This window comes from Drosophila biarmipes, chromosome 2R (genome assembly GCF_025231255.1).
Source record: "Drosophila biarmipes strain raj3 chromosome 2R, RU_DBia_V1.1, whole genome shotgun sequence".
NCBI lineage: Eukaryota > Metazoa > Arthropoda > Insecta > Diptera > Drosophilidae > Drosophila > Drosophila biarmipes.
The window spans coordinates 12,098,179-12,123,724 of record NC_066615.1 but is presented as its reverse complement, the minus strand read 5'-3'; the positions used below and the strand labels follow the sequence as shown (position 1 = coordinate 12,123,724).

The 25,546-nt window shown below is 46.1% G+C and overlaps 1 protein-coding gene across 1 annotated transcript; it reads right to left on the bottom strand.

The window, feature by feature from the left end:
* Positions 1 to 9,286: 9,286 nt before the first annotated feature.
* Positions 9,287 to 24,363, bottom strand: LOC108030267 (polycomb group protein Psc). The gene is made up of 5 exons (XM_017103090.3): positions 23,437 to 24,363; positions 20,900 to 21,767; positions 17,670 to 17,760; positions 13,575 to 13,778; positions 9,287 to 13,449 (listed from the first exon to the last, which is right to left on the bottom strand). The coding sequence occupies exons 2-5, from the start codon at positions 21,705 to 21,707 to the stop codon at positions 9,801 to 9,803; spliced, it is 4,752 nt and encodes a 1,583-aa protein (XP_016958579.1). The 5' UTR covers positions 21,708 to 21,767; positions 23,437 to 24,363; the 3' UTR covers positions 9,287 to 9,800.
* Positions 24,364 to 25,546: the final 1,183 nt, after the last annotated feature.

The following is a 25,546-nucleotide window of genomic DNA, read 5'->3' as shown; positions in this document are numbered from 1 at the left end:
CGACTATCAGTTTCTGCAGACGCGAGGAATGACAAAATTTCGCCTCTGGGCTGTCACAGTATCTGAACCTCTGCGCCAGAGCCAGATAAACGCATCCGTATCTCGGCATCTCGCTATCTGTATCTATTTGCCGGGCCCAGCGGTTAGCTGGCAACGAATGAAGCCGTTTCGGGGACGGGGTCTTCCAGCATGTACGCTTTTCATATGCCCACGAGTATATAGGGGAAAACGGCTATGTACCACAAAAGGCGATACAATTAGTTGAAAAGCCCAAGTGCGATTCGATGTCGGTCTGCCTCTGCTGCCGCGCGAAGGGAAGGGTTCGCTCCGCCGACGCTGCGACGGCACTAGGACGTGGTCCTATGGGTTTTTTCCCTTCGGAGAGGGGTGCGGGGTCTTCATCCTGCCTTGTTGGCGAACGACGGGGCAAAGCGAACGACTGAAAACGTACATAAAATGGAAATGAGAGGCTTTTGTTAAACGCCCGGCGATGGGCGTTTCGGTATATAAATCGACACCGAAACCGAAAACCTTTCTCGAATTTAAAACCCCGCCGCTCGCCGCCTACGTCGATCCGGGCAGCGACGCCGGCGCAGGCAGCGAGTGAGGCTGTACACGCGAACAAATTGCGGCGTTCTCCGAAGAGCTATTATAAAAACCCTTTTCTAACAAGGTGATTCCTAAAATATGGGTTTAGGGAGTGTTCTAACAGATATAAATATTATTTATTATACGAATAATTATTTTTGCCGTGTAATTGATTGATCCAACCACAAAAATAATATGTTAAATTTCAGGCCTTAAAATAACTATATTTTTTACAGTGTAGCTAGCTACCCAGGCAATCTTTAAGGCAATACCATAGTAATTTAAAAAATGATGGTATATGTATGATCGAGATTTTACTAACTTGGAAAAACTGATATCAAATCAAATATCTTTGTTCTAACTGCTTCCATTATAATCCCGCACTATGTGCTCCAATTTCTGCCAGTGCAGCCGCCGAGCGAAGATTTCGACTGCGCTTCTTCTAATTAGTTTTCGGAGTCCAAAAATAGGTTTGGAAGTACTGGAACTTCGGGGCAGCGGGCGCGAATGAGGGTTAGAGTGATGTAGTACATACTTCTCATCTGCCGCGTGATAATTCAATTAGAAATGTGTGAATCAGCAGCAACAACAAGCGGCGCTGCAGCGGCGTTGCAGCGGAAGCGCAGGCGGAAGAGGAGGGGGCAAAAGAGAAAGGGAGGGAGCGAGGGAGAGAGTGTCTTTGCTCAATAGAAAGGCCGGAGCAAAGAGGAATAGGCGGAGAGAGAGAGCGAAGGAGGGGAGCAGAGGAAAGGAAAACCATCCATGTCCATGTCCATTCCATGTTGCATGCAACCCTGTTCGCTTTTTTTTCTGTCCAACGTGGATGTGGCAGGAACAGAAAGTTGTTGTTGCCTCCGCTGCTGCTGCTGCTGCTGCCGCCTTTGCCACGGCAACAATTTATGTGCATGTATTTGTGCTGGTACATAAAAATAGCGGTCGAGGCAGCCACGACGCCGGCAGAGCGAGGGCAGAGGCAGAGGCAGAAGCAGAGGCGGAGAGCCAGAAGCAAATACTCTACGGAGAGGGGTGGGAGGGGTGCTGCAGAGTGGAACGCAGAGCGAGAGGAGGTGGAGGAGAAGGAGGGGGATGGGGACGGGGTCGAGGGCTCTATGTGCGCAGCTTGTGCGCCTCGAAAATACATATTTCAGCATGAAGCATGGGCATGGGACATTGAGTGCTGGCAGGGGCGCAGGCAGGAGGGGTCAAATTAAGAGGGGTTGCTCTAGAACCTTCTTTAGGTGCAAAGAAAAGAATATATTAATTATAACTGGATTGAGTTTTACAAAAATATGTTTTTATTATAATTATTTATTTTTAAATAAAAAAATGTAAAATTAAAAATATTTGTGAATCTGTTTCGCTTTATTTTTTGTTAAGTTAAGCTGTTTTTTTAATTTGATATATTTTTAAAAGCCAAACTACTTCTTTGGAATTTTTTTTAAATTTTAAATTAACAATAAAAAGATTTTTTAGAAATAAATTTTAATTCAGAGTGATCACTGATCAGAGTTCAATACCCACCCCTTATTTCGAAGGTGACATTCCACCCCCTTAGCCTCGAACCCCCGGACACTCCGCCCCTGGTCGAGTATCTTGTATCTTGCAGTTTGCTGTGCACACACAGGCACATGCGACTTTGTATGTACAAAGTGCCATGTACAGCATTCGGCGTAGGTACGCTTGTGCATATGTAGCTGCATGTACGCTTGTAGGTATGTGCTCAAGTGTGCGATAGTGTCGAGGACGTTAACGTTGAAAGGCAGCAACAGCAGCAGCAGCAGCAGCAGCAGCGGCACCAACAACCAGAGCGACCAAGAGTTCGGCAACGGTCGCATTACCAATTTAAATTCCCATCCAATGTCCGCACGTAACGTAACGAAATCGGCGGCCGAAAGAGTATTTAATGAGCGTTGCCAGCCCAACGCAGCCCTTTGTTGCTGCCCTCAGATACATAAGTATCTGCACATGGGCTAAGAAGTCTGTGTGCGCTGCGCTACCAAATTAGGTTCATTTGCTGCCTTTGGCAGTACCGCTGCCGCTGCCGCCTGCTTCCTTTCCCTTCCACAAGCTTCATACACTTTCTGCCGCTCCAGTGGCCAAAAGCACCCTTCTTGCAGCTCCTTGGGCTCGGATTCCCGGTTCCAACTCCATGCCCCTGCCCCCAGCCCGTTTTGTTGTTCTTGGACGTCAAGTGGGCGGGCGAGTGTGTAGATTGTACATTGTATATTTGTATCTTTGTGTGCGCTTGCGAGCGTGCTTATCGCCTATGTAAGCCGCACGGCTCACTGGCTGCGCGCTGCCTTCGTCACTGCCTTCGTCACTGCGGTTTCAGGCTTTTTTGTACATACGCAGTACATAGTCAGGCTTCGCCTGAGTGGTTCACATAGTCGCCGCAGAAGCCCCAGCCCCTCACCGCACCCCGCAAAAACAGCCCTTCAAAACGCTGCGGCATGCTGATAATTCAATAAGCAGGGCCCACAAAAAAATATTTGAGCCCAAGTTGATGAGTCGCTCCTGCGTAAGCACAGTCCTACGTCCATGGATGGCCTTAAAATACAGACCTCTTTTATTTTTTATTTAAAAATATTATTTTCTTAAAAAAAAGGGTTTTAAAAGGGAGACCCTTACTACTGTCGTTTTTTTATGAAATAAAAAAATGTGTATCGTAAGTGGCAAAACGTGTCCTTTAAATCTTTTCTAATTAAAAAATATAAATAAAGAAAAAAAATCATCTGGGGACAAAGGTTTATTTATTTATTTTTGTAGCCCTTATCGAGAATTTAATTCTAGTTGTATATAGTTTGAGTCCTAACATATAGTAAATCAAATTAATGAAACATAATTATTTGTAATAAGCCATTTTCTTTAAAATCGCTTAAATTTGATTCAGAAAATGTTTTTTTTTGAGATTCAAAGAATATTTTCAGGTTTTTCAATAAATACACAAAATTTAAAGCTAAAAGTAATTTATTAACAAAATTTTCTCGAGTAAAAATAATAATGAAATTTTAAAGAATATTATATCGTTACCTTACTGAAAAATAAAAAAAAAATAAACAAGAAAGTTATGTTCTTTTAAAAAAGTTATTTCTAAAAAAAAAAATTTATAAAAATGTTTTAAAAGATTAATGTTTGAAGATGTTGACAGTTTGAGCTGGGAAAACGGACACCATACTTTCCTCTTCTTTTTTGCAAATTACAGAACATTTGACCTGGTAAAGTTCGGGTTATAGAGGCTGTAAGGTACATAAAACCGCAAGAAAAAGCACAAGTACTTTGTGTACTCTGCCGTATTCCTTGCGCTTGTGTGGACTCTCGACCAAACACTCGACATCATTATGGCCAGGGGAACGGGAAAAACTCACTCGTTCAGTCGGCTGAGCAGCGTGCAAATAGCAATGTCATGCAGCTGTCTCAGCATCAGCTTTTTGCACCACACCACACGGAATGGCAAGCCACCCAAAGCAACCCACCCAGCACCCTTTGGCCCCCTCGAGCCCCTGGAAGCGCCACCCAGGCGACGGTTGCAACTTCATTTGCAATGCAAACAGAAAAACCTCTCGGCGAGTGGAGCTTCGCTTCAGTTGTGTAATCAACTAATTACAACAGCCACCAAAGCTGGCGCCATTAGGCAACATCCCAACATCCCAGCACCCCAGCACCCCAACCGCCCATCACCCCACTCATTTGTCTTGCCAAAGTGACTTTTAAGCATTTGCCAGCGTTTTGCCCAACGAAAATGAAAGCTAAGTCTCCGCCAGTTTGAGACAATTGAGCAGCCCTGCCCCACTCAAATCAATCAATTCTCCGCAGTCCTCAGATCCACTCAATGGTAAGCCCCGACCAAGAATAATACTTATTGCTCCCGCAGTTCCCCGAATCGAAGCACTGCGGGAAAGTGGTCCTGAAAAGCTCAAAAACAAAAGAAAGGAAAAAGTTCCCAATGGTCAAGACTTACCCAGTACCATTTTATTTTAAAATGCATGGAAGATTTAATAATGAAATAATGTGAAATAATAATGAAAAAATAAGAAACTTTTGTTCTTTTGGTTGATTAAAGATCCTAATATCAAAGAAAAGATTTTCTTTAAAAGAAAAACCTGGACTAGTAAAGGTTTTAAATGATTATTATAAAGGTTTCTGTCAAAACTCAAAAAAAACAAGGAAAGATATCAAATCTTTTGAATGATTATTGTAAAGGTTTCTGAAATGAATGAAAAGAGTGAAAATATCTATCTATATCTATTTATCTATCTAAATACTCACAAGTCTTGGTTCTTAACCTTAAGAACTTTTAAAAATGTAAAACAAATCATAACCTAATGATAGGTTGTCATCTGAATCCCTGTAAAGAAAGGATTGAACTAAAGTTCTTAAATCTAAGTTAACGTAAAAATATAAATGGTTCATCATTGTAAAGACGTTCTTATATGGAGAGAACTCCTTTAATGCAACGCTTCAGTTTGGGCTACCCTTATTCCCACAGTGCACTCTCGCAGTTATTATTCCTGTTTCCGGTTCAGGATTTTCGTTGATTTCGCCTTGTCTTGAGTCCATCGAAGAACTCCGGCGTCTCCTTGACGCAACGTTCCTTCTGCCCGCCACCACCGCTGGTAAATTGATACTTTTTTTCGGTCTTTGGGATTCGCATTTTTTGTCAGGCACGCAAAAAATAAGGCAACAGGGAGCGGGACAACTTGAGACTCGGGCTGCGGACGACGCGGCCATCCATATTCATAATGGAGCACTAATTGGATCTTAATTCTGGCATTTTATTTGATTACACGACCGAATCATGGACTGATGAATTGAATTAGCGAGTGACGGCAGGCAGATCGAGAAAAGTGTTACCGACACTGACACTTACTAAGCAAATTTGCGAAATTACGCAATTAAAATGCAAAAACGGGGGGTGTTTGGTTTGTCATCTGGTAACTGATATCTTTTCCTCTAATAAGCAGGAAGCGGCCAACCATCGGGTAAATTAATATCAATCTAAACCAGCGATCCTCCCAGTTTTCTAGTTTTCTCGGCGCAGTTGCTTTGATCAGATGCATATTCTCCGCCAGTTCCGCTGGCCAACTGTTTGTGATTAATGAATTCAGATGGAATTACACGGACAACCTGTGCTGAGCGGCTTGCCCCCGTTTGCCTCCTTGCAACACACATGGAAACGAGCCGAGGGGAAAAGTTGCCAAGAACTGGCTTTAATTGATTTGGAAACAAAAGTTTCGGCTGGGAAAAAGTTTAGCCCTCCGCTCCAGAAACTCAGCACGTTCTGCGTCCAATGGCAATTTGTTTTCGCTGCTCTTAAACAGCAGTTTATGTGCTTAGCATTTGTTACATAATGGCGATAAATTGGGCCGACGACAACGACAAGTTCAAGTGCTCGGCAGATGAAATTTAATTAGCAATCACACGGCTGTCCGTCGATGGCGAACTCTACAAGTGACTGATGGATGATCGATGTGCCACTTGACTTGTTGATTGAGTTCCTAAAGTCTAGATTCTAGTAGGGCAAAAGCATAATCTTGGGCATGCTTAATTAGTTGGGTACACCAGGGGTCATCTTAGAAAGGAATAACCATCACAACCATATTCCAGTCCTTATAACTATAACTCAAAACTAAGTTTTTAATACCAAACTATTGCTTATATTATTTTAAAAGGTCGCTGATCCTTATTGAAAATTTTGACATTTACAAGTGTAGGTTTTCAAATAATTCGCTATTGTAGTTCCCTTCTAAAACATACCATAATAAAGTGCGAGGGAGATGGAAATATGCATGCAGCAAATCAGCTGTTTCAGAGGTTTCACTTATTATTTGCTTATAACTTTTTAGTACATGCTCCGATTTGAAATATTTTTCGGGTATAGATATTAAAATAGTTGAGTCTAACGATAATGAGTGATTGCGCTGCATCAGAACCACTAGAATCCCACGTATATCCAAACTTTGTAGAACCAAGCATCTGTTTGGTAGGCAAAACACTATACTATTTTCAATTTCTTCTTTAAAGTAAACCCAATTCTTGTAAGGAAAATACGTACTAATCTCTTTAGTGAGCGCAAAAATCTGTGCACCACAGTAATATAATATTTTCATGAAGCGCATAATCAATATTCTACCACCACTAAAAGCTCCCTTATGCCATTAATCTAGCCAAGAGTGAATTTAATTATGCCCTTGGGCCAGGAAAAACATTCAGGAACCACAAAGTAAGGCGGGCTGTCAATGAACTGCGCCAGTTTTCCAATGTCAACGACAAATTGCCGGTGAGGCACTTCAGATCCAGCCGACTGAACTGGATTAATTCATTCAAACGCAGCAGTAAGAGATTTAAGTTAGCATCAACAAGTTGAAGGCACCGGAATGTTGTGAAGTGAGAGCCTCAAAGTGTCCGCTAGATTTATTGGCTCCGCTTTTATTGATGGCAAACAGTCCAGTTTTTTCTATTACTAATTGATTGAAAAACTATTGGCGACAGCTTTCGAGAACCGAAATGATTATAGAATTAAATCGGAATTTCTAAACTCTTTTTTTCTTAAGCTGACAAAGCGGGAATTCCGATGTGCAGAATGTACTTGGTGTAGAAAAATGAGTAATATCGGAAGTTCATTCATTCGTCATGCTTTTGGGACATTTGAATTTGTTTTATAATTTTATTGTTAAAGCCTATAGAGATTGATCTCTCTGGAGAATTCATAGATAAGCATTATGTTTTTTAGCTATTACTAATTCTTAGATAAGAGCTGTTGACATATTCTGTGATCACGAAGAGGTTGCGCGCTTAAGGATGTCAAAAATTGGCAAAGTTGGACAGCCCTTAAGGACATGATCTTTATGAAAACTCGAAAAACGGGTAATTATAATCAGTTTTTTTTTCATAAGTAAAATGGTTTTTAACACAAAAATATGGGACTACCGCTGATAACCATTTAAATGCCTTTATAAGAACTGATAGAAATTATTCTGGGATTTTTAGAACCAGTTGAGAATTATAAACCCAAAATTTCTTTTGTTACCATATTTAGAAATATGTCACTTACTTTGGAGTTACCATTGACTTATGATAAATGTAACTGGGTTATTCAAGAATTAAAAATATGGTGAAAAATCATTTTAAATCAAACAGTATTGGGAAAGGTTAAAATGATGTTCATTCAATCAAGATGTTTTGTTTCGAATAGGGTTCACTATTACCATGATAGGGAAAATTTGCTCTAAAAAATTCCTTTTATATTTTGGCTTTTGGGCCATAGAGCGTAGAAAACTTCGACCGCTTAACTACCGAAGTAAACAATGCGAAGAGCTGAATAATTTATTGCCAAATGATGTGTTAAGCATTTGTTGCTGCTGCTTCCGATTAATCATACATTGGGGAACCATCTGCGAGCATTAGTAGATACTTTGTGGCCCTACACTCAGGTCCGTTCTACGCATGTGTTCCACCACTCGAGGATGAAGTTATGACTTGTGCGTGGCCTTTGAAATGTAATATTCATTATTATTATACCGAAAAGCATATGGGAAGTGTCCCACGTGTGAGGACCACGGGCTACCTGAGGGAAGTGCTGCATTTGTAATTGCCACTGCGTTGCCCGCTTTCGCATCTTCAGAGCGCGCACTCGTACTTCCCCAAGTGATTTATAAATGCCCATTTAATGCGCTAAAAGCCGCTCGTATTAAGCTGGTTTTCGCATGGGCCCTGCCCACTTGGGGCGTTTTGCACCGGGCTGTGGAAAAGTGGAGGTGGAGGTGGAAATTGGGGGCTCGCTCGTGTGGTTTCTCCTTTTTCGCCGGGCGAGAGAAGGTAAACTTTGCGCCAGAGCTTTAATTATTGTAATTGGAGTTTTCGGCTTAAACCGCACAATCGTATAAATTATGGAGGCCAGATGATGATCCCCAAGATAACTTTCCTTCTGGGGCATCATACGTTAATTGTTTTCGGAGCAAAGTGGAGCCCGCCCTCGCAAGTTGCCGCATACCGCCCACCGCATACCGCATGTGCAGCATAAATCTCTCGGGGCGAAGAGCAATTTTCACCTAATCTCAACCCCTCTCGACATACGTTTCTTTCATCCCTTCTCCGAGTGCCTCTATCTTATCACATTCATTATACGAATTAGATTCGAGACGTCGGATTGGTTTTCTTTTGGGACACATTCGTGAAAATTGCCCAGTTTTGAAATCGGAAACTTTGCAAAAACCGGCAGAAAAGAAGCAGAAAAGGAGAGGAAAAGGTAAAAGGGCGAGCCAACAACAAAGGCCACAGAATTTCCAATCGTTTTTATTGAATTTTTCGAACGGACATCGTGAAAATCCAGCCATCCCGTCCGTTTTCTCGGCTCCGTGGCTCGCATCCGTGCAGGCGAGAAACCCAATATAATCTTTATTCCCTTTGTCTCCGACGGTTCGAACGGTCGGATGTTCAAAATGTTCGGACATTTTTCATTTTAAAGACATTTTGACATTTACTTTTTTTGCCGCCAGACAGTCAGAGGGAATTGGCAGATTAGAAACGCTCGAAACGCTTGAAACGCAGCGGTCGGTCTGCGGGGAAGGTCGCCCTCTGACCTTGGCCAGTTGATTAGCATTGGGATTGGGCCATTCCATTGTCCGAGCCCGTATCTGTGTGTGCGCGGAGCCCAGCCAAAGTCACGGAGAACCAGGAAGTGGCAGTAAAAGACGTCGACTTTTTGGCATAAATTAGATTTCTATTTTTCCGCTTGATTTTGCTTAGTACAGATTATACAAAATGGTATCTTACAGCTGGTATTTACACTTAGGCTTAGCTTAGCTTACGGAAATGAATAAATATAATTCGTATATCTGCATTTATTTCGATTCTGAATCGCTGTCTTATCCTCCGTTTCTTATACTTCTTGTTAATACAATTCAACATCAGTGCTTAGTCTAGATCTAATCTGCTTGGTTTAATGTATATATTTACAGAGCACTGGCGCACTACCAGGGGCAGCTTACGCTCGGCTGGATGCGTAACATTTTTTGGGTGAGCAGAATCCACCCCCAGGTGCAGGGGTTGGATTTCGTGCCACCGTAATTAGGGCGAGGAATTGGTTCTGGTCGTGGGCCCTGATAAGGCCCAAACGAACGAACGGGTAACGCAAATGAATAACTAAAACAAGGTCTTTAAAAATTAATTAGAGCTACGTGGGGGGTTGCAGCAGTGGCAGCGACTCCGCTCCTTCACTTGCTCTTGGTGGCCGGTGGCAAGGAGGCGGCAGAGGCTGTTGCCCCGCTGGTGCCAGTGGCCGCCGTCTGTGGCCGTGCACTCGCTCCACTGCTGCTGCTGTTCCCCTTGGTTTGGGGCGCCGTCGCCGCTGCCGCAAGTTTTCCTACCGGCAGAGGCGATGTTTTGGGGCTGGCTGCCGGCGGAGTGGCACCCGGACTGGGCAACGTCACCGTGGGTAGCATCGGTTTTAGTTCTGCTTCGGCCGGTCCTCCGGCGCCTGTACCCCCGGTGGCGGCGGCGCTCTGCAGCTTCTGCAGGTAATCGTTGAACACCTCGTTTCCGGCGCGCTGCATCCGCGACAACTGCTCCATGAGATACGCCTGCTGGTAGCCGTACATCGCCGGGGACATGTGACCCATTTGGGCAAAGTTGTACATCATATTAGACTGGTTAGCAGCGGCCGCCGCCTGGGCAGCCTGCGCCGCTTGCACCCTCATCAGGTTCTCCTTGATGAAGTTGGTCAGGTCCAGTTTTCCGGAGGCGACTGCCGCAGCACTGGCACTGGAGGCAATGCTGAGCGGGGCATTCTGGCCGTGCATGACGGGGTGGGGCAACATTTTGCCCATTCCCGGCAGGGATGGAGGCGGTGGCGTCGGATTCTTCGCCACCTTTTTACCCTGCTGTAGGTTCTTCTGTGGCGGACTGGGTTTCTGGGGCGCCTGCTGCTGGGGTCCTCCGTTAGCTAGCTTCTGCTGACCAGGCTGCTGGTGGCCAGTGGCTGCAGCATTCGGTGACTTCTTGCTAGGTGGCACCTTCTTGGCGGTGGCCGGATTTTGTGGTGGGTTGAATCCAAACGGAGGAGCCAGCGTTGGCAGCTTGGGTGCCAGCTCAGGCATGGCATTCTGGCGGGGCAGGATAGGGCGGAACTTCTTGGCCGCAGGATCTCCATTCTGGCTGGCCGCTCCCGCATTTGCTCCTCCTGCTGCTCCTCCCTTGGGCGACTTGTTTTCACTGGCCGTTGGTGAATGACTACCCATTTGGGCGGCAGTCCGCTTCTCCGGGCTGGGTGTCTTCTTGTCACCCTGCGTGGGCGTAAGCACTGCCTTCAAGGGCGTTCCCTTGGCGACATTGGCAGGAGGTGATGTTTTCGGTGGAGAGATCACACGAGGAGCACTTGGCGGCGGAGGGGTGGTCACCTGGGGCAACTGGGGCGGCGTCATGCGCGATATTAGGTGCTGCGGCGAGGGAATAGCCTTTGATGGCGGCGGAGGTGGCAGTTTTGCGGGCAGGGGTCCGGGAGCTACAACAGGTGGCGACTGTCGCTTCTGAGCCTCCTTGGCGGCTTGAGCCTGATCCTGTGGCTGATCGGGTAGCTTAACGATCTCAATGTAGTTATTAACCGGGCTCTTGTGCTTGGGATGCTGGCCATTGCTGGGCGACGAGGGATCTCCATTGTCCCGGGAGATGGTGATCGAGAGCGAAGAGGGTATGTTGATGTTGCATGAGTTGAGCAGCGACTTGACCTTGACCTGCTGCTTCTCGGGTGCATCTTCGTTGGGCAGGTAGAGATTGCCATTCGAATTGCCGTTGCCTCCCGCAGATGGGCCTCCTTGAGCTGGATTGGTATTCTGATCGGATTTGGTGGGCGGTGAGGGGAACAGTCCACCGAGAGATCCTCCACTGCCGCCACCCAGCATATTCTGCAGGTAGCTGGCGGCACCGCCGCTTCCAGTTCCGGCATTTGCCGTTGGCTTTGGCGTGTACTTGTAGGTGGGCATCGTTGGGATATTGTAGCTGGGCACATACTGCGGCGAGCTGGGCGAGTAGATGGGCGAGTTGGGCGTGTACATGGGAGTGCGGCAGCCAGGAGGCGCCTCCTTGCCCTTGGACTTGCTGGAATTGAACAGCGCCAGGTTCAGATAGTTGTTGGCACTGTTGCTCTTGTTGGGGCCCGACATCGGCGAGTTGCTTCCCTGCTTTCCCAGGCTCCTGTTACCCTGAAGGGCAGCGGTTCCATTGGCGGAGATTGCTGGCGGAGGCGGTGGTCCCATCTTTGTATCGCTCTTGGGCCCATACACATGCGACTTCTGTGTAGTATTCTCTCCGGATCCTCCACCAATCGACTTTATTTCGGTTCCGGCATCCTTGAGCAAGCGATTGACATCATTTGGAATATTGGCGAACGGATTTGGACGCGAAGCCTTCGGCAGAATGGGCTGATAACGCTTGGCAATGGGCGTCCGATTACCAGGAGCTGACATCTGCACTCCGCCATGATGATGCATGGGCGAGGGAGGCGTGGCAAACTGGGAGGAGGTGGACATCTTGCGGGGAGCCAGCATTGGTGGCTTGGGCGGCGGCGGCATCAAAGGTTTTTCTATCTTGGGAGTCGCCGATGCGGGAGGATTGCCATTGGTGGCAGGCAGGCGTATCTTAAAGTCCACCGTCGGGAGTGGGGGCGATAGCTTCGGTTTCTTGGACACCGCCTTCACTGGGTCCTTGCTCTTCCTCTTCGAGGAAGCAATCGATTTTGGCGGCATACAGCTGGGCGGCTTCATTAGCATGCTATCGTCCAAGTTACCCTTGGATTTGGGTGACGGTAATTGCTGCGAGGCACCCGAAGGCGGGGTAATGGCCCTGCTGTTGATCATCCTCTCCGGGGATTCCACCTTTACCTTGATGGGCTTCAGAGCGAAGGATTTCAGGAACTCAGACTTGGGATCCTCGGAGAAAGCTCCACTGGTGACCCTTGGACTCAGGGTGCTCACGCCATTGGGACTCATGATGCGCTCCGTGCGAATGGTCAGCGGAGGAACCGTCAGGGGGCTGGGACTTTTGCGCTTGCGCTCTGCACTCGAAGCGGAACTCGAGCTGCTCGACGACTTCGGACTACCGTCCTTGTCCTTTTTCTTGGACCTCGACTCCTTCTCGGGTTTCAGCGGCTTCACAATCTCCCTGCGCTCAGGATCAGACATATTGATAATGGTCACGCTGTTCTGCTTCGACAGATCGATCTTCAGCTTGATGTTGGGCTCTGAGGGTGAGGAAACGGGCGTAGGGGGGGAATTCTTCGAGGACAACTTCGAGCTCGTCTGCGGCGAGTGACTCTTATCGCGCTTCTCCAGCATATTTCGATTGATCACCAGCTTGAGTGGCTCCGTCGTGGGTGATGGTGGTGCAGTCGTCGCCTCTTTGACCACCTCTTTCACTATTTCCTTGATGGCCTCCTGCTGCTCCACTTTAATCGAAGCCTGAACCTCGGGCAGAGGAGCAAGTTCCGCCTTCTGAGGAGCGGCTGCTTCCACTGCCAGCTGCTGTTGTTCCTGATTCTCCTTGTCCTCCTTCTCCAGCTTCAGTGGCAGCACTCGGCGAGGAGCGGGCTTCACCAGCGGCTGCGGCGACTCATAAACTCGGTAGTAAAACCGCATGGGTGCATCCCGCTTCCACGTGTAGATGTACGCAATGTCCATCAGAGTGTAGTAGTCCAGCAGCACGATTGTCTTGACCTTGTACATAATGTCGATGCTGAAGCGCTGGGCATCGATCTCGAACTTGTCGTACACGAACTTCTTCAGGTGGCTCACTCGGCACATGGCCGGACACTGAAGGTACCGCGGACGCAGTGTGTCCACCAACTCGGACTCGGAATCCGCTTTCAGTTCGCTGAGGAAGAGAATAGGGGGGATGATATTCATAGATTAGTAAATCTGTCATAACAGAACGGTCTATCCTCTTGGCATATATCACTTTTTAGAAACCTAAACTAGCTAAACCATTAAGATACATACCCTAGTTCTGCGTACTCCAGCGAGAGCGACATGTCGTCCGAGGGACTGAAGATCAGATGCTCCGTGTCATCGCCCCGCTGCTCGGGCGTGGCCAAAGCCGCCTCCTGTGGCCGATCCTTGTAGAAGGCCCTTTTGCGCATCAGCTCCCGTTCGTAGAGGCCCGGCACGAGCTTGTAGACAATCGCCTGGAGCGTGGTGTCCGATCTGCAGGAGAAGAAGATGACGAAACGGATTAGGAATGGCAAGTCTTAAGGGTTTTCAGGGGGAAGAAGATGCATCGGGCCCAGTGAAATGGAACGCAGACAAAGGAAAGGCCGGGAAATGGAATAAGTCACCGTACCCAGAAGCCAAGGAGTCGGGGCGACCAGGACTGGCGACTTCCTTGGCGCGGAAATGAGGCTTTGTTTGCCCCGGGAGCAAAAGAGAGAGGCACACACCAGCCTGTACAAATTAGGCGGCAGATGCAATTTTCTATTGCTTCAATGGCACGCAACAAACACAAAAAGCGTACAAAAAATAAGGGAGGGGACGGACGACTAGGTATTCCTTGGCATGCGCTGGTGACGATGCTATAGTGGTGATAGTGCTTCCCGGTGGTGGTGATGGTGTGGTGGTGGTTTCCCCCAGATACTCACACACGGTCACCATCTGAGACGGGAACCGAGCAACGCTGGCCCTAAGACGCCTTTGAATACATCTACGGCCCCGGGCAGCCAGGCGCTCACTTCAATCATTTCAACCAAAATAACGAAAGACGAGGACCGAAAAAGGTCTTGAATAGAACAGAGCGGGGCGATGGCAGGAGGAGGAGGTCGGGGAATTAGGTAAGGGTAGGGCCGAGTCATCGGAGACTCGGGATCTCGGGATCTGGGAATGAAATGGCTCTCATTTACATAGCCCCGGGCCGTAAATTTATCGATCGCTGCCGGGAGGCTATCTCCAATCGATCTATTTGGGAGCATCCTCTCACAGTCGTATTAATTAACTACGAAATTGGAGATGAGTGATAAAGAGGAGTTTGATCTAATTAAGGTAATGGCGGGATGCCAAAACACTAACTAGATAATAGGACCTTAAACAGTGTGTTTTATCTGCGTTTTCTTTATGGGTACAATAATGAAATATAAAAAAGCCTTGTAAATGTGACAATGTAACTATGTTAAGGTCTACCTTAAGGTTTACCTTTTATTCAATTTTACCATGGAACACCCTAATCTATAATAAATATTTTATGGGGTATTAGATCATATGTTTTAGCACCGTTTAACCTATTACAAATAAAGTCAGCTTTGATAGCTCATGATTAGTTTAATGTCTCAATTAACGTTAAAACTTGGTGAGTTTTAACCCGTTTTGCTGCCCATTTTTTTATAACTCGATCAAACTTGGGCCAGAGCAACTTGTATTCCCCTCAACTGCCACTTTCAGATGCCAGTTGCAAGGATGAAGGAAACATTATGGAAAAAAGACATCCTACAGAAGCCAGACGTTCCTTCTCCCTCGCGCGCCTGTCACCCAGCCCAGTTGCTATTATGGTACATAGTGCGGTATGGAGTGGCACGGAGTGGTAGTATGGCATGGTAGTTCCCTTGGCCAGCTCGCACTCGTGCTTGTTGTTGTCAGCTGCTGCCAGTCGTCGTTGCTTCTGGCCGACGGCAAACTCGGGCCGGCGCAAGACCCGCCCGTTAATTATCTCAGCCGCACTTGGATTTGTTTTCGGTTTTCCTGGAAATGCGTGTCGTTGCAGTTTCTTTATACTTCTGGTTTTTTGCTCTTTCCTCTCTGGCCTCTTCGCAGTTTATATCAGATGATTTTGGGGGCTGTAAAGCAATAAGAACATGGCCGGCCCCTGACACACATACAAAAGAGCTCGAGCTGTAGCTGTTGAAACTTTCAAGCTCTGGGTTTAGTTCATTTCATTTATTTTTTCTTCATCTTTTCTCTCAGCGCTGTTGTTTTGTGTTTACCTTTGTAAAGACAAACTGAGCGAGTTTTCTTTTGTGTTCCCGCCGCGCCTTTCTCCGCCTTTCCTGCTCCTGCCTCTCCGCCTTTCGGTGGGCCAAACAATAAACTTTTGCAATAAATTTAATTGGAGACCCGGGACTACCACTACAGTACCACTAAAAATTCATGGAAAACATGGCCAGCGGCATACAAAGGGCACTTGTTTGTAGAACCCACCGAAATCCCCGCTATATCTTCGGCTCTATATCTACACGGCGAGAAACGAGGATCCCAACTATGACCAGCAAGCTAACTTAATCAAACATTTCAGATCTTTATGATTCTCGGAAATCCATTGTTCATCTTACGCTATTGAAACAGATCCATAAGAGGAATTTTTAGCCCCAGAACTGAAAATGTTTGCTTTGCCAGCATCATAAATATTGAGAAACCAAATATTTCAGTTAGATAAACTGAAAAAGAATGGTCAGAGGTGGTTTTTTGGACAATCTAAACAGACTAGGTGCTTTAAATTGAAATAACTTCTCAAATCTGAAGGATGCTGTCCGTATTTTACATAACCAAAGGCTATTATTGTTAGAAAACTTGATTACATACACTAATAACAGTGCAAAATACACAGAATTTCAGCTTTTCAAGATAAAACTATGCAAGTCAAAGGTTGTAATTCCATTTTCTATAGACCAGTGCAAGTTGGTACGCGGACTTGATGCGTAGCTCGTCATTTTATCTCCGTGTAACCGGCTCCAATCCATAGGGCACCACTTCACACCATTTGGTCGGCAGCCCGAAAAGGTTCATTCATTCACCTGCTCACCTGGTCTTCATTTGCTCAGCCCTGTGCCAACGATATCGCCGCTCTTTGAATTTGTATTCATTATCTCTTTGTGTGTGGCAGCGATTACAACGTGCCACTTGTTACGGGAGGAGGAAGGGGGCTGGGAGGGGTGCCAGCGGGTGGTTTTCTCTATATACAGACTCCCATTAAAGCTGCTCGGGGGCCCAAGGCTTAAATAGATATATTCGCTGGTTCAGCTCTCGGAACGTGAAACGTGTTTTTCATTACGCCCAGCGAAATGGAATGGAATGAATTGAAACGTGCCTCAGACGAGACAGTTAGACATTCCCGAAAATGCCTGGGCTCCGTCAAATAAAGTTAACCACAGGCGAAAACTTTGCTCGCAGCGGTGGAAAATGAGACCAGGAGCAGGCTCTTTCTGGGGCCCACACCAAGGGCCAAAGGTTTTTGATCAACTTTCGTTTACCTCCAACTTTGGCGGCACCACCGCCGCCACTCATCCACCAGAGATACCAAAAGTTGTGTGGTCCAAGTGGAGAAACATTTAGGAAGAAACTACTCGGGTTCAGGAGTGCCTTCCTTTCCCCCTGGGGAAAATCAATCTAAGACAAAATTGCTATAAGCTACAGCGAGTCGCCACGGTCCGTGACGTCTGTGGTTGGGAAAGAGGCGGGAAAATGAAAGGAAAGCTAATCTTGTACTGATTTTCTGATTATATTAGTCGGCAGACACATCATATAATAGGAAGAAAGCTTCCAGGAAAACGTCATTCACAATTGGCCCTTTGACTCTGGACAAAACTGGGATTAAGTATTCCATTTGAGGGTGTTTTAATTCCGCTTTTATCGAGCTTTAATAAGTGTTGATACCAGAAAAGATTATGTTCTGCAGCTTCCCCTCAATCAATATGTTCTCCCCCCGACTGGTTATGAAAAACAGATCATAAAGAGCAGCCAAATTGATTAATGAAAGCCGTGAAAAGCCTGTGATTCGTTCTTTGAATGCTCGGCACATCAAATATTGAGTGGGACCATTTCGCCAAGAACTTGAATAATTTACTTGGCTCCCTTTTATCAGCCGTCGCAGCAGCAGCTTTCCCCATTAAAGCCCCATTTGGGCCTGTCAGAAAGGTTTGGCACTGCTTTTTCCACTTACTTTCAGACAGACAATCTCGAGCACCTGGGGGAAGCCCCGGCAGCCCACGACCTTGCATTATGTATCTATCATCTAATCGCTCGTTGTCAAAGGCAGACGATTGCTACTGCTGCTACACAGATACACAGCTACAGCTACAGCTTCAGATACTTGGAAAAGGGCTCTTGCATACTCACTTGATGTTCGGCTTGGCGTTGTTGATGACCATCTCGCAGCGCGGGCAGAAGCGCTCCTTCCGCAGGTGATTAATGAGGCAACTGTGGCAGACTGAAGTAAAAAGAAGAGAAAAACGAGTATAAATTAGAGGGCTTTGGCAGCGAAATAGGCAAATTACGATGCACACGGCGGCATTCGAAATAAATAAACTCAACAGATTTCGATGATTCGATTCCGCCACCCCACAAAGTGGCAAGGAAACGCAATCAAACCACCCACCCACGTACCCAAAAAAGGAGGCAAAAGAACGTTGCAAGGGAAAACATTAAACAGAAACAGGGAAACACAGCCTTCAGGGCGGAGTGAGTGCCGTGCCGTGCTGCAAAAAAGTTGTTTTGACTTTAATGTCAATGCCAGTGTCTCCGTCTGCGTAGCCGCCCCCCAACCCCTGGCCTCTTCCACTTTTCCCCAGTTTTCCCCTGGATATCCTGCCCGCTACAACTGTCACCCAACTGCAGACCAAGCAGGGGCTTGGGGCTTGGGGGGTTGTATATACAAGGCAGGAGCGAGGGACAGACTTCCAGGGGGTCGCACAGTCAGTCAGTCCAAGCTGGCCCGCCGCCTGTTACGCTTGTCCGTCAGTTTTGCTCCAATGCCGAAATAATAATAATAAAAAAACAGCACACACACACAGGGAGAGCGAAATAAAAGGAAAAATTCGCACTGATGAGGAAAACCGGGGGGGTTAGTTGGCAGTTTTCGGGCGCGTGGGGTGGTGGCGTGTGCAAGCCAGCAAAAAAATTGTTGTTACTGCCCGCCAAATGGCCTCGGACGGGAAGAGCAGCGGCCAGCATTCTGCAGGAGTTGCAGCGGCATCAGAACACTGGGGAAAAATCCCAACTCAACTAACTTCTTGTCTTTATACACTGTTCTAATTATCAGATTTATTTAGTTCATCTTTTTTAATTTAGTCGTTGTTAATGAAGTCCCATATTAAGTAAAAAAGATAACTTATTTATGTTGTTTTATATCCCGCACTAAATCTTTCACATAATCGTACAACTACTTCAATATCGACACACTTCTACACTCTCCTAAATACAATAGCTTACTATATTATGCCAAAGTTTTTGTGCTTTTAATTTATATCTATCAATAAAACGAGTATAGCATTTAAATACCATTTTTAAATACTTCAAAAACCACTTTCAAAATAATTAAAATATAAATTACTAAGCCTTAGATACATCTGAAGAACATAGACCACCATTACAAATTCTTTTCTCAATATCAGAAAGTGAAAGGCTTCCATTAAAAGGCCATAGCCAATAGTTCTGCCTGTTCTCTACCGCCACACATACAGTGTACATACTAGTCGCGCAAAGGAAGCATGCAGTAATCGGTTTATAAGTTTTTTAATACATGAATTAGCTATTATCACTGCTTTTTTTATATATTGTATATTCTATCATATTATGTATCAATTTAAAACCCTCTAGGCACCCTAAATTTCTCGCAGTGAGCCCTGCGAAGGCAGCTGTTGCTGCCACAGTCCGGTTTTCGCTTTGGTTTGCTCTGCCGTTGCCTTTGCTTTTGGTTTTGGTTTTGGTTGGCCTGGGTCTGGGTGCCCAGTTTCGGTCCTAGGTCCCTCCGTCCGGTCACCAGTAAGCAGTCCGCTGTCCACAGTCCACCGTCCATCGTCCACCGTCCTCTGTCCGCAGTCCCCACTCCTGTTCGGTTCGGTTCGTTTGACAGTTAGATGGGACTCCCGGGTGCTCTACATACGTAAGCATGTATCTCTGTGTCTGGGCCCCCGGTTCGTTTTGTCCCTGCCGGCCAACAGATTTAAATGAGCCTGACCAAATGTATCCAGTGTCCATTATCAACACATTGGTTGCCAGATTTACGAACGGCAAAAAAAAAATCGGGGAACAAGGAGCGCTTGAATGGAAAATTAACCTTACGCCGCAAAAGGGGGAACTTTTAATGTCTCCGGTGATGTATGGCCGCATTCGCTAGTTTTATGGCAGTTAGTCCCCGCCTGAATGCTAATGTTGTGTTAATATCTGTGTCGCTGATAAAGCATCCGGGGTTTTTTCAGCCGGGGGAGGGGGTCGCTTCGAAGAGATCATCTCTCGCCCTGCGCCGCCTCAACAGTTTCTCAATCAATCGCGCTAAGTACTCCGCGGCCGGGACCATTAATGTGCCCACAAACTTATCGCCCGGCAACATCTGCGTGTCGTCTGTGGCACTGCCTGCCCCGCCCACTCCTCCACCTCCCCCTAGGAAAGCCTCCCCTCGCGAACTCCCCCGCCCCCCGAAGCGAACATAACTCATCGCGTCTAGGCAATTTTGCAGAGCATCTAGACAGGCGGAGGCTGGGACTTGGATGGGCATTCGGTGTTTGGTATTTGCCATTGGCTGAGGGGTGAGGGGCTGGCGGGGTGCCCAAGTCGGCAGTTGGCATTCTAATTAAGGCAAAGCGATTAGGCGCTGCAACTTGGCATCGTCTAATCCCTGGCCATTGCACGGAATTTACAAGCCGCAGATTAAGTCCAAGTATCTCAATCTCTGATCTACGGCATAAATTTAAAGGATAATGTAGGATGGTAACTGAATTTCGAATGACTGAATGGAATTTACATATCATTGTATATAATAATATCATATATATGTTATATATCATATATCATCATATCCTATCATGGTACTATATATCATATCATATTATATCGTACCATCATATCCTATCATAGTAATATATATTATATTATATTATATCATATCATATCATTTTATATTAAATCTTATCATATTATGGGCATCATTATATTTATAAGTTCTTAAAAGGTTGTTGTAGGTTGTGAAGACCTTTTTAAGTAAATCCAGTGCCAAAGAAAATCTTATATATCTTTCAGAGTCAAAGATGCATGGGTTTATATGTTTAACCCCCTATACCAATCGGTTGTCCCATGGAAACTTAAACTTATTTTTCAATTTAAAGCCCTTCATTAAAGACTAAGATCCAGCACCAGTTAATCTCTTCAAGTTCTTCTTTTACATCAGTTGATGTGAAGGGAATTGGGCGCTAAGGACAACGTTTTCATTCCTCTAATAGGGTAGTTTCGAATTAGAGCCCTTGCGAGGTGGGAGTAGAGCAGAAAGAATTGTAAGGACTTGGCAACTTTCGGCTGCTTAAAGGTCACTGACCTGGCGAGCTGGGTTAGTTAGGACAGGGAGATGTACTTACAGGAGTGCAGGCACTCGACGATGGTGGTGGCATTGATCAGATATCCCTGGCACAGGTGACAGATGATGTGCGGATTGACGGCCGTCAGGAGCACGGGGCGTGGCCTTGAAGTTGTGGCCAAATCGGAAGTCGTTGTCGCCGTCGAAGACGCCGCCGCCTGTTGGTCCTCCTCCGTCTTCTCCTCGTCGGCGGAGGCGCCCCCATTGCTGCTGGCATCCTCGGACGGAGCTCTCCTGGTCGTGGACCAGGAACATGATGAGGAGGAGGTGGAGGAGGAGGAGGATGATGAAGAGGAGGAGGCGGCGGCGTTCTCAAGGGACTCCGCTCCCGGAGGCGTCGATTCCTTCTTGATGCTGTTTTCTAATATTGTTTTTGCTGCTTTGCCGGTGGCAAGTGTTGTTGCAGCCGCTGTAGTAGTTGCTAATGTGTTTTCACTTTTTACTTTAATGCTGCAGGCGGCAAAAAGTTGCTGCTTTAGCTGCTGTTGCTTTTGCATTTTATCATTAGTTGTTGCTGCCGCAGTTGTCGCTGCCGCTGTTGCTGTTGCTGTTGCTGTGGCTGCTTTCTGAGACAAAGCCAGCTTTTTGCCGGAACTGTTGCCATTGCTATTTGCATTGCTGACAACGCTCTTGGCCACCTTAGTGGTCGTTGTTGCTGCCGCCTCTGTTGTTGTTGCCTTTGCCAACGTTGACAACTGCGACTTCTGCTGTGTTTGAGCCATGGTTGTTGTCGCTGCCGCCGCTGCCTCTGCTGCTTTTGTTGTTTTCGCTGCTGCTGGCGATATTGCCTTCGACTCGGGCGTCATCATAGTAGATACAATACTCGCTCGCTGCTAAAATTCGCTTTTGTTTTTCGCACAAGCGTCAATCTGCAAAATAGATAATGGAACAAGTTGAAATTAAATGCGAGTAAAGCGCATGGAAAATGGGAAATGGAAAATGAAAAGCGACTTCGGGCGGAGAGTGTGCTGGAGATTATAAATAAATCAGCGGCTGAGCGCGGAAAGCAATAAGCTGAAGTGGGGAAAAGCTTAAAGCTTCGCTCCCCGCGGTCTTAAAATTGTACAAAAGAATAATGGGGGCAGGGGAAATGTTCGCTTTCTGGGAAAACTTGTCGAGTTAATGAACTCGCTGGGATCGTACTTTTGTGTAGCGCAATCTTTTCTTTTGCATGTCGTTTTGCGAATTAGTTTTCATGTAGTAGGTCGTTTGATAATACTATGTTTTCTTTATCTAACAAGATAGATCGTTTCGGAATTTACTGTTTTTACGACTAAATTAAACTGAAATTAAGAAATTATTCTTAATTTTTATGCCGAGAAATGTCTATCGTAGGAATGCATTTCTAACATTTCTTGTTAGTTTAGTTGATGATCGAACCCAAAGATATCACCAAACACATTAAAAGCAGACTTGGCATCCGGAATTAAAGCTTCTGGGACCTGAGCAGCAGACTGAAAGGAGTCGCCGGGCATAAAGCAATCTGCCAGCTATTATTTGCAATCATCCGATGGATGCGGGGCCTTCGATAATGGATGCTGTAGTTGCCATGGGAATGCCTACGTCGAATACGAATATATTGAAATGCACAGCACTCGGGGGAGCGAACAGGGGAGGGCGGGAAGGAGTTGCAGGGGGTGTTTTGTTTTATTACGGAGCCGAGTGGAGTTTTAACCAGATGCCAAGTACGTGCAAGGAGGGGGCGTAAAAATGTGTATTTCAAACAATTTCAAGTTGTTTTTGCATCAACGCGCCAGTAAAAAGCCAAGGTACGTACGGCGAACTTTTCCGAAAAAGTTTTTCCAACTCTGCGGATTATATGTGTGGAGAAGATGAAAATGAAAATGAATATGAATTTGAATGGAATATGAATGAGTGAGTATGCGAGAGGGCGAAAAAGAGCCGCCAGCAGGCTCTTTAAATCCCCTTTTACACCACTCTTAAGTGTTATGCAAGAGGAGAGAACCCTTACCCTTTTTTTCGAACCCATTCCCATGCTTTAAGATCTCAGGGATTCTGGCGCGCAAAAAAGATGTGAGTGAGTACCAACATGAAAAGGATAACACCAACAAAAAAAAAACGCAAGCAGCGGAATTTCTCATTTGAGTGCGGTGTGCGTGTGTGTGTGTGGGTTGGAGAGGGAATGGGAGAAGGGATGCGAAGGGAAGTAGAAAGAAGGGAAACGCGAGACTGTGACAATGAACAACAACAACAACGGCGAAAATTCGGAGAATGCAGACCCGAGACTGCGGCTTTATCTCCTCTTTCGCAAACACACGCCTGCACATAACTTTCATTCAAAGCAAACGAGTACATAACGTAAACATAAAACGAAAACGTTGCAAAATGAAATAGCTGTAAAAATCAGTCGCACACACTCCGCTCCCTCCTCCTGCTCCCCTTTCAGGCGACTGTCGTGTGTCCAATCGAAATTCTCACTTGTTGGGGCCAACAAAGAGAGGGGGAGAGACAGCGGAGAGAGAGGAGCGCGCAACAGCTGCCGGTCGCGGGCAGTGTTGGTAAACGCCAGTCATTTACCTCGGAATCCAATTTTTAATCCACTAATAATCCAGCCAGTTAATTGGCATCGCGGTGGTCGCCTTGCGTACATATATAATCCAATGGCAGGCTAATAATCCGAGTAAATAATCCACAGAGTTTTGAGTCAGCGTTTTTCGCCCCTCTTTCCCCCTCTCTTCGCACTGTACTTCACTTTATTTCTTATTTTATTTTTACTTCTTCACTGCTCAAGCCCAAACTGCAGGCAGCTAACCACACAAACACGCGCTGGCACTTTCGGCTGCTCTGCTTTCGTGGGCACCTTTATTGTGTATTATGCTTTGCTCTATGTTTTCTGCGCGCACTCACACACACACTCGCGCGCGTCGTACATAGGGCAGCCGACGTTGTTGTGCTTGTTGTTGTTACTGCTGCTTTGGCATTTGCTCGCACAAAGGAAATTTACTTTCAAATTTCCCGTTTTATTTGTAGTATTATTTGCCAGCCTAAGCTTTGAGCTTGCGGTTGCAATGTGAACACATGTTTTATGCTCGGTTATTTTTAGTGGTCGCTTCACTTTGGTTGATTTGCGATAAAAGTAAGAGTGTCGACCAACCGACCGCACACGTCCGTTCGCTTTGGGTATTTTTTTCCGACTGACGACCACGCTGCTTTTCGTCTATGTACTCTGCCCGCGTCGGCCGCTATTTACGCTCTCGCACTCGCACACACGCTTATGTGCTGGCTAGGCAGGTAGCCAACTGCTCTGGGCGAGTGTCTTTGTTTTCTTTTTCGTTCGCACACCGATCGGCCGTCTCGCTCTCGCCGGCCTCTCACTGGACAGTTCGTGGGCTGTCTCGCTCGCACGCACTCGGCTCTTTTGTTGCTCTCGTTGCGGGGCGTCGCTCTCGCTCGCGTTATCTCTCGCTTGCTCGCTCTGTTTCTTCCGCACAGCGTCGGCGAACCCCTCTCGTTGAAGGCAAATTTTGAACTGAAGCACACGCTCTGGCCGGGCTCTGTTTTCGGTCGCCACTTCGTCGGGCGCTGCCCGCGTTGGCGTCGCCGTCGGCGGCGGCGTTGGCGTTTGGCTCTTTTCTTTTTTCTGCTTTGCCAGCCGTTTCTTTGTTCGTGGCTGTATGTACAAACGCATTGAAAGAGGGGAAGAGGCGAAGAGGGAGAAGGAGAAAGAGGAAAAAGGGCTGTACATAAATGGCAGAGGTTTTATGACTCTTTCGGCCTCTTATCCATATACAAACAGTTTGAAGCACATAAGACCATGTGCAAACAAGGTAGAATAGCGCCCGTGCAATCGCAACTTGCAATTTCCGTCAGCAATCGCATATTTGCACGTAGGCGTACGGCTGTACCGGCACCCCTCTCGCTCTCTCGCACTTTACGCCTCCAAATTGGATCTGTTCTTCCTTCGGCTCTTCCTTTTTGCCCCCCACAAACAGCTGCGAAGCAACAAAAACAATGAGAGCGCAAGAGAGCTCTCCAATCAGTGGCGGCCAACAACAATAAAAACAGCAACTTCGTTTCCGTCTTGGCGAATTAACCGTTAGACGCTGGGGCTTACGTAACGTAACAATGCAGATCTAACGGATAAATTGCGAGAGAAAACGAACCGTGACTTTCCATGCAAAGTAGCGGCATAATGAGTTTGTCCGTGGGAGTATCGTGTATCTTTTGCTAAAAGATTCTTCCATGTTTATCTAGAAATTTGCAAGGGAACTCTTTATAAACAGTCAACAATCACTGTCTCCCAAAGCTACAAATGTATACAAAAGTACCTATTTTTTAGCATTTAATGACTCGAATTTCGTTGCAACTCCAAGAACCGTTTTCTCATCCGCTTGTTAAACTAAAGTAGGCTTTAAAGTAAAAATATGAACGTTTTTGAAAACAAAGTTTATGGAGTACTTTTACTTTAAAACACATGTATATAAGATCCTGATGATACTTACCCTTCCAAATATAATTGTTTGCTGGGCTTAGAAGACTCGATCCATAATCTGTAGATAAAATCGTTAAAAATTATGGTTTTAAACACTACAAAACATAAGCCGTTTTAGGATTTGGTTGTGAAGGGGACATACAAAAAATGTGTTTAGTACAAGATAATTAAAATTTCGAACAAAATACATATTTA

Coding starts and splice junctions, on each gene's coding strand:
- LOC108030267 (XM_017103090.3), bottom strand. CDS start 21,707: ATGATGACGCCCGAGTCGAAGGCAATATCGCCAGCAGCAGCGAAAACA. Junction 17,761..20,899: donor CGTCGAGTGCCTGCACTCCT/GTAAGTACATCT, acceptor TTTTTACTTCAG/TCTGCCACAGTTGCCTCATT. Junction 13,779..17,669: donor AACGCCAAGCCGAACATCAA/GTGAGTATGCAA, acceptor CTTCTCCTGCAG/ATCGGACACCACGCTCCAGG.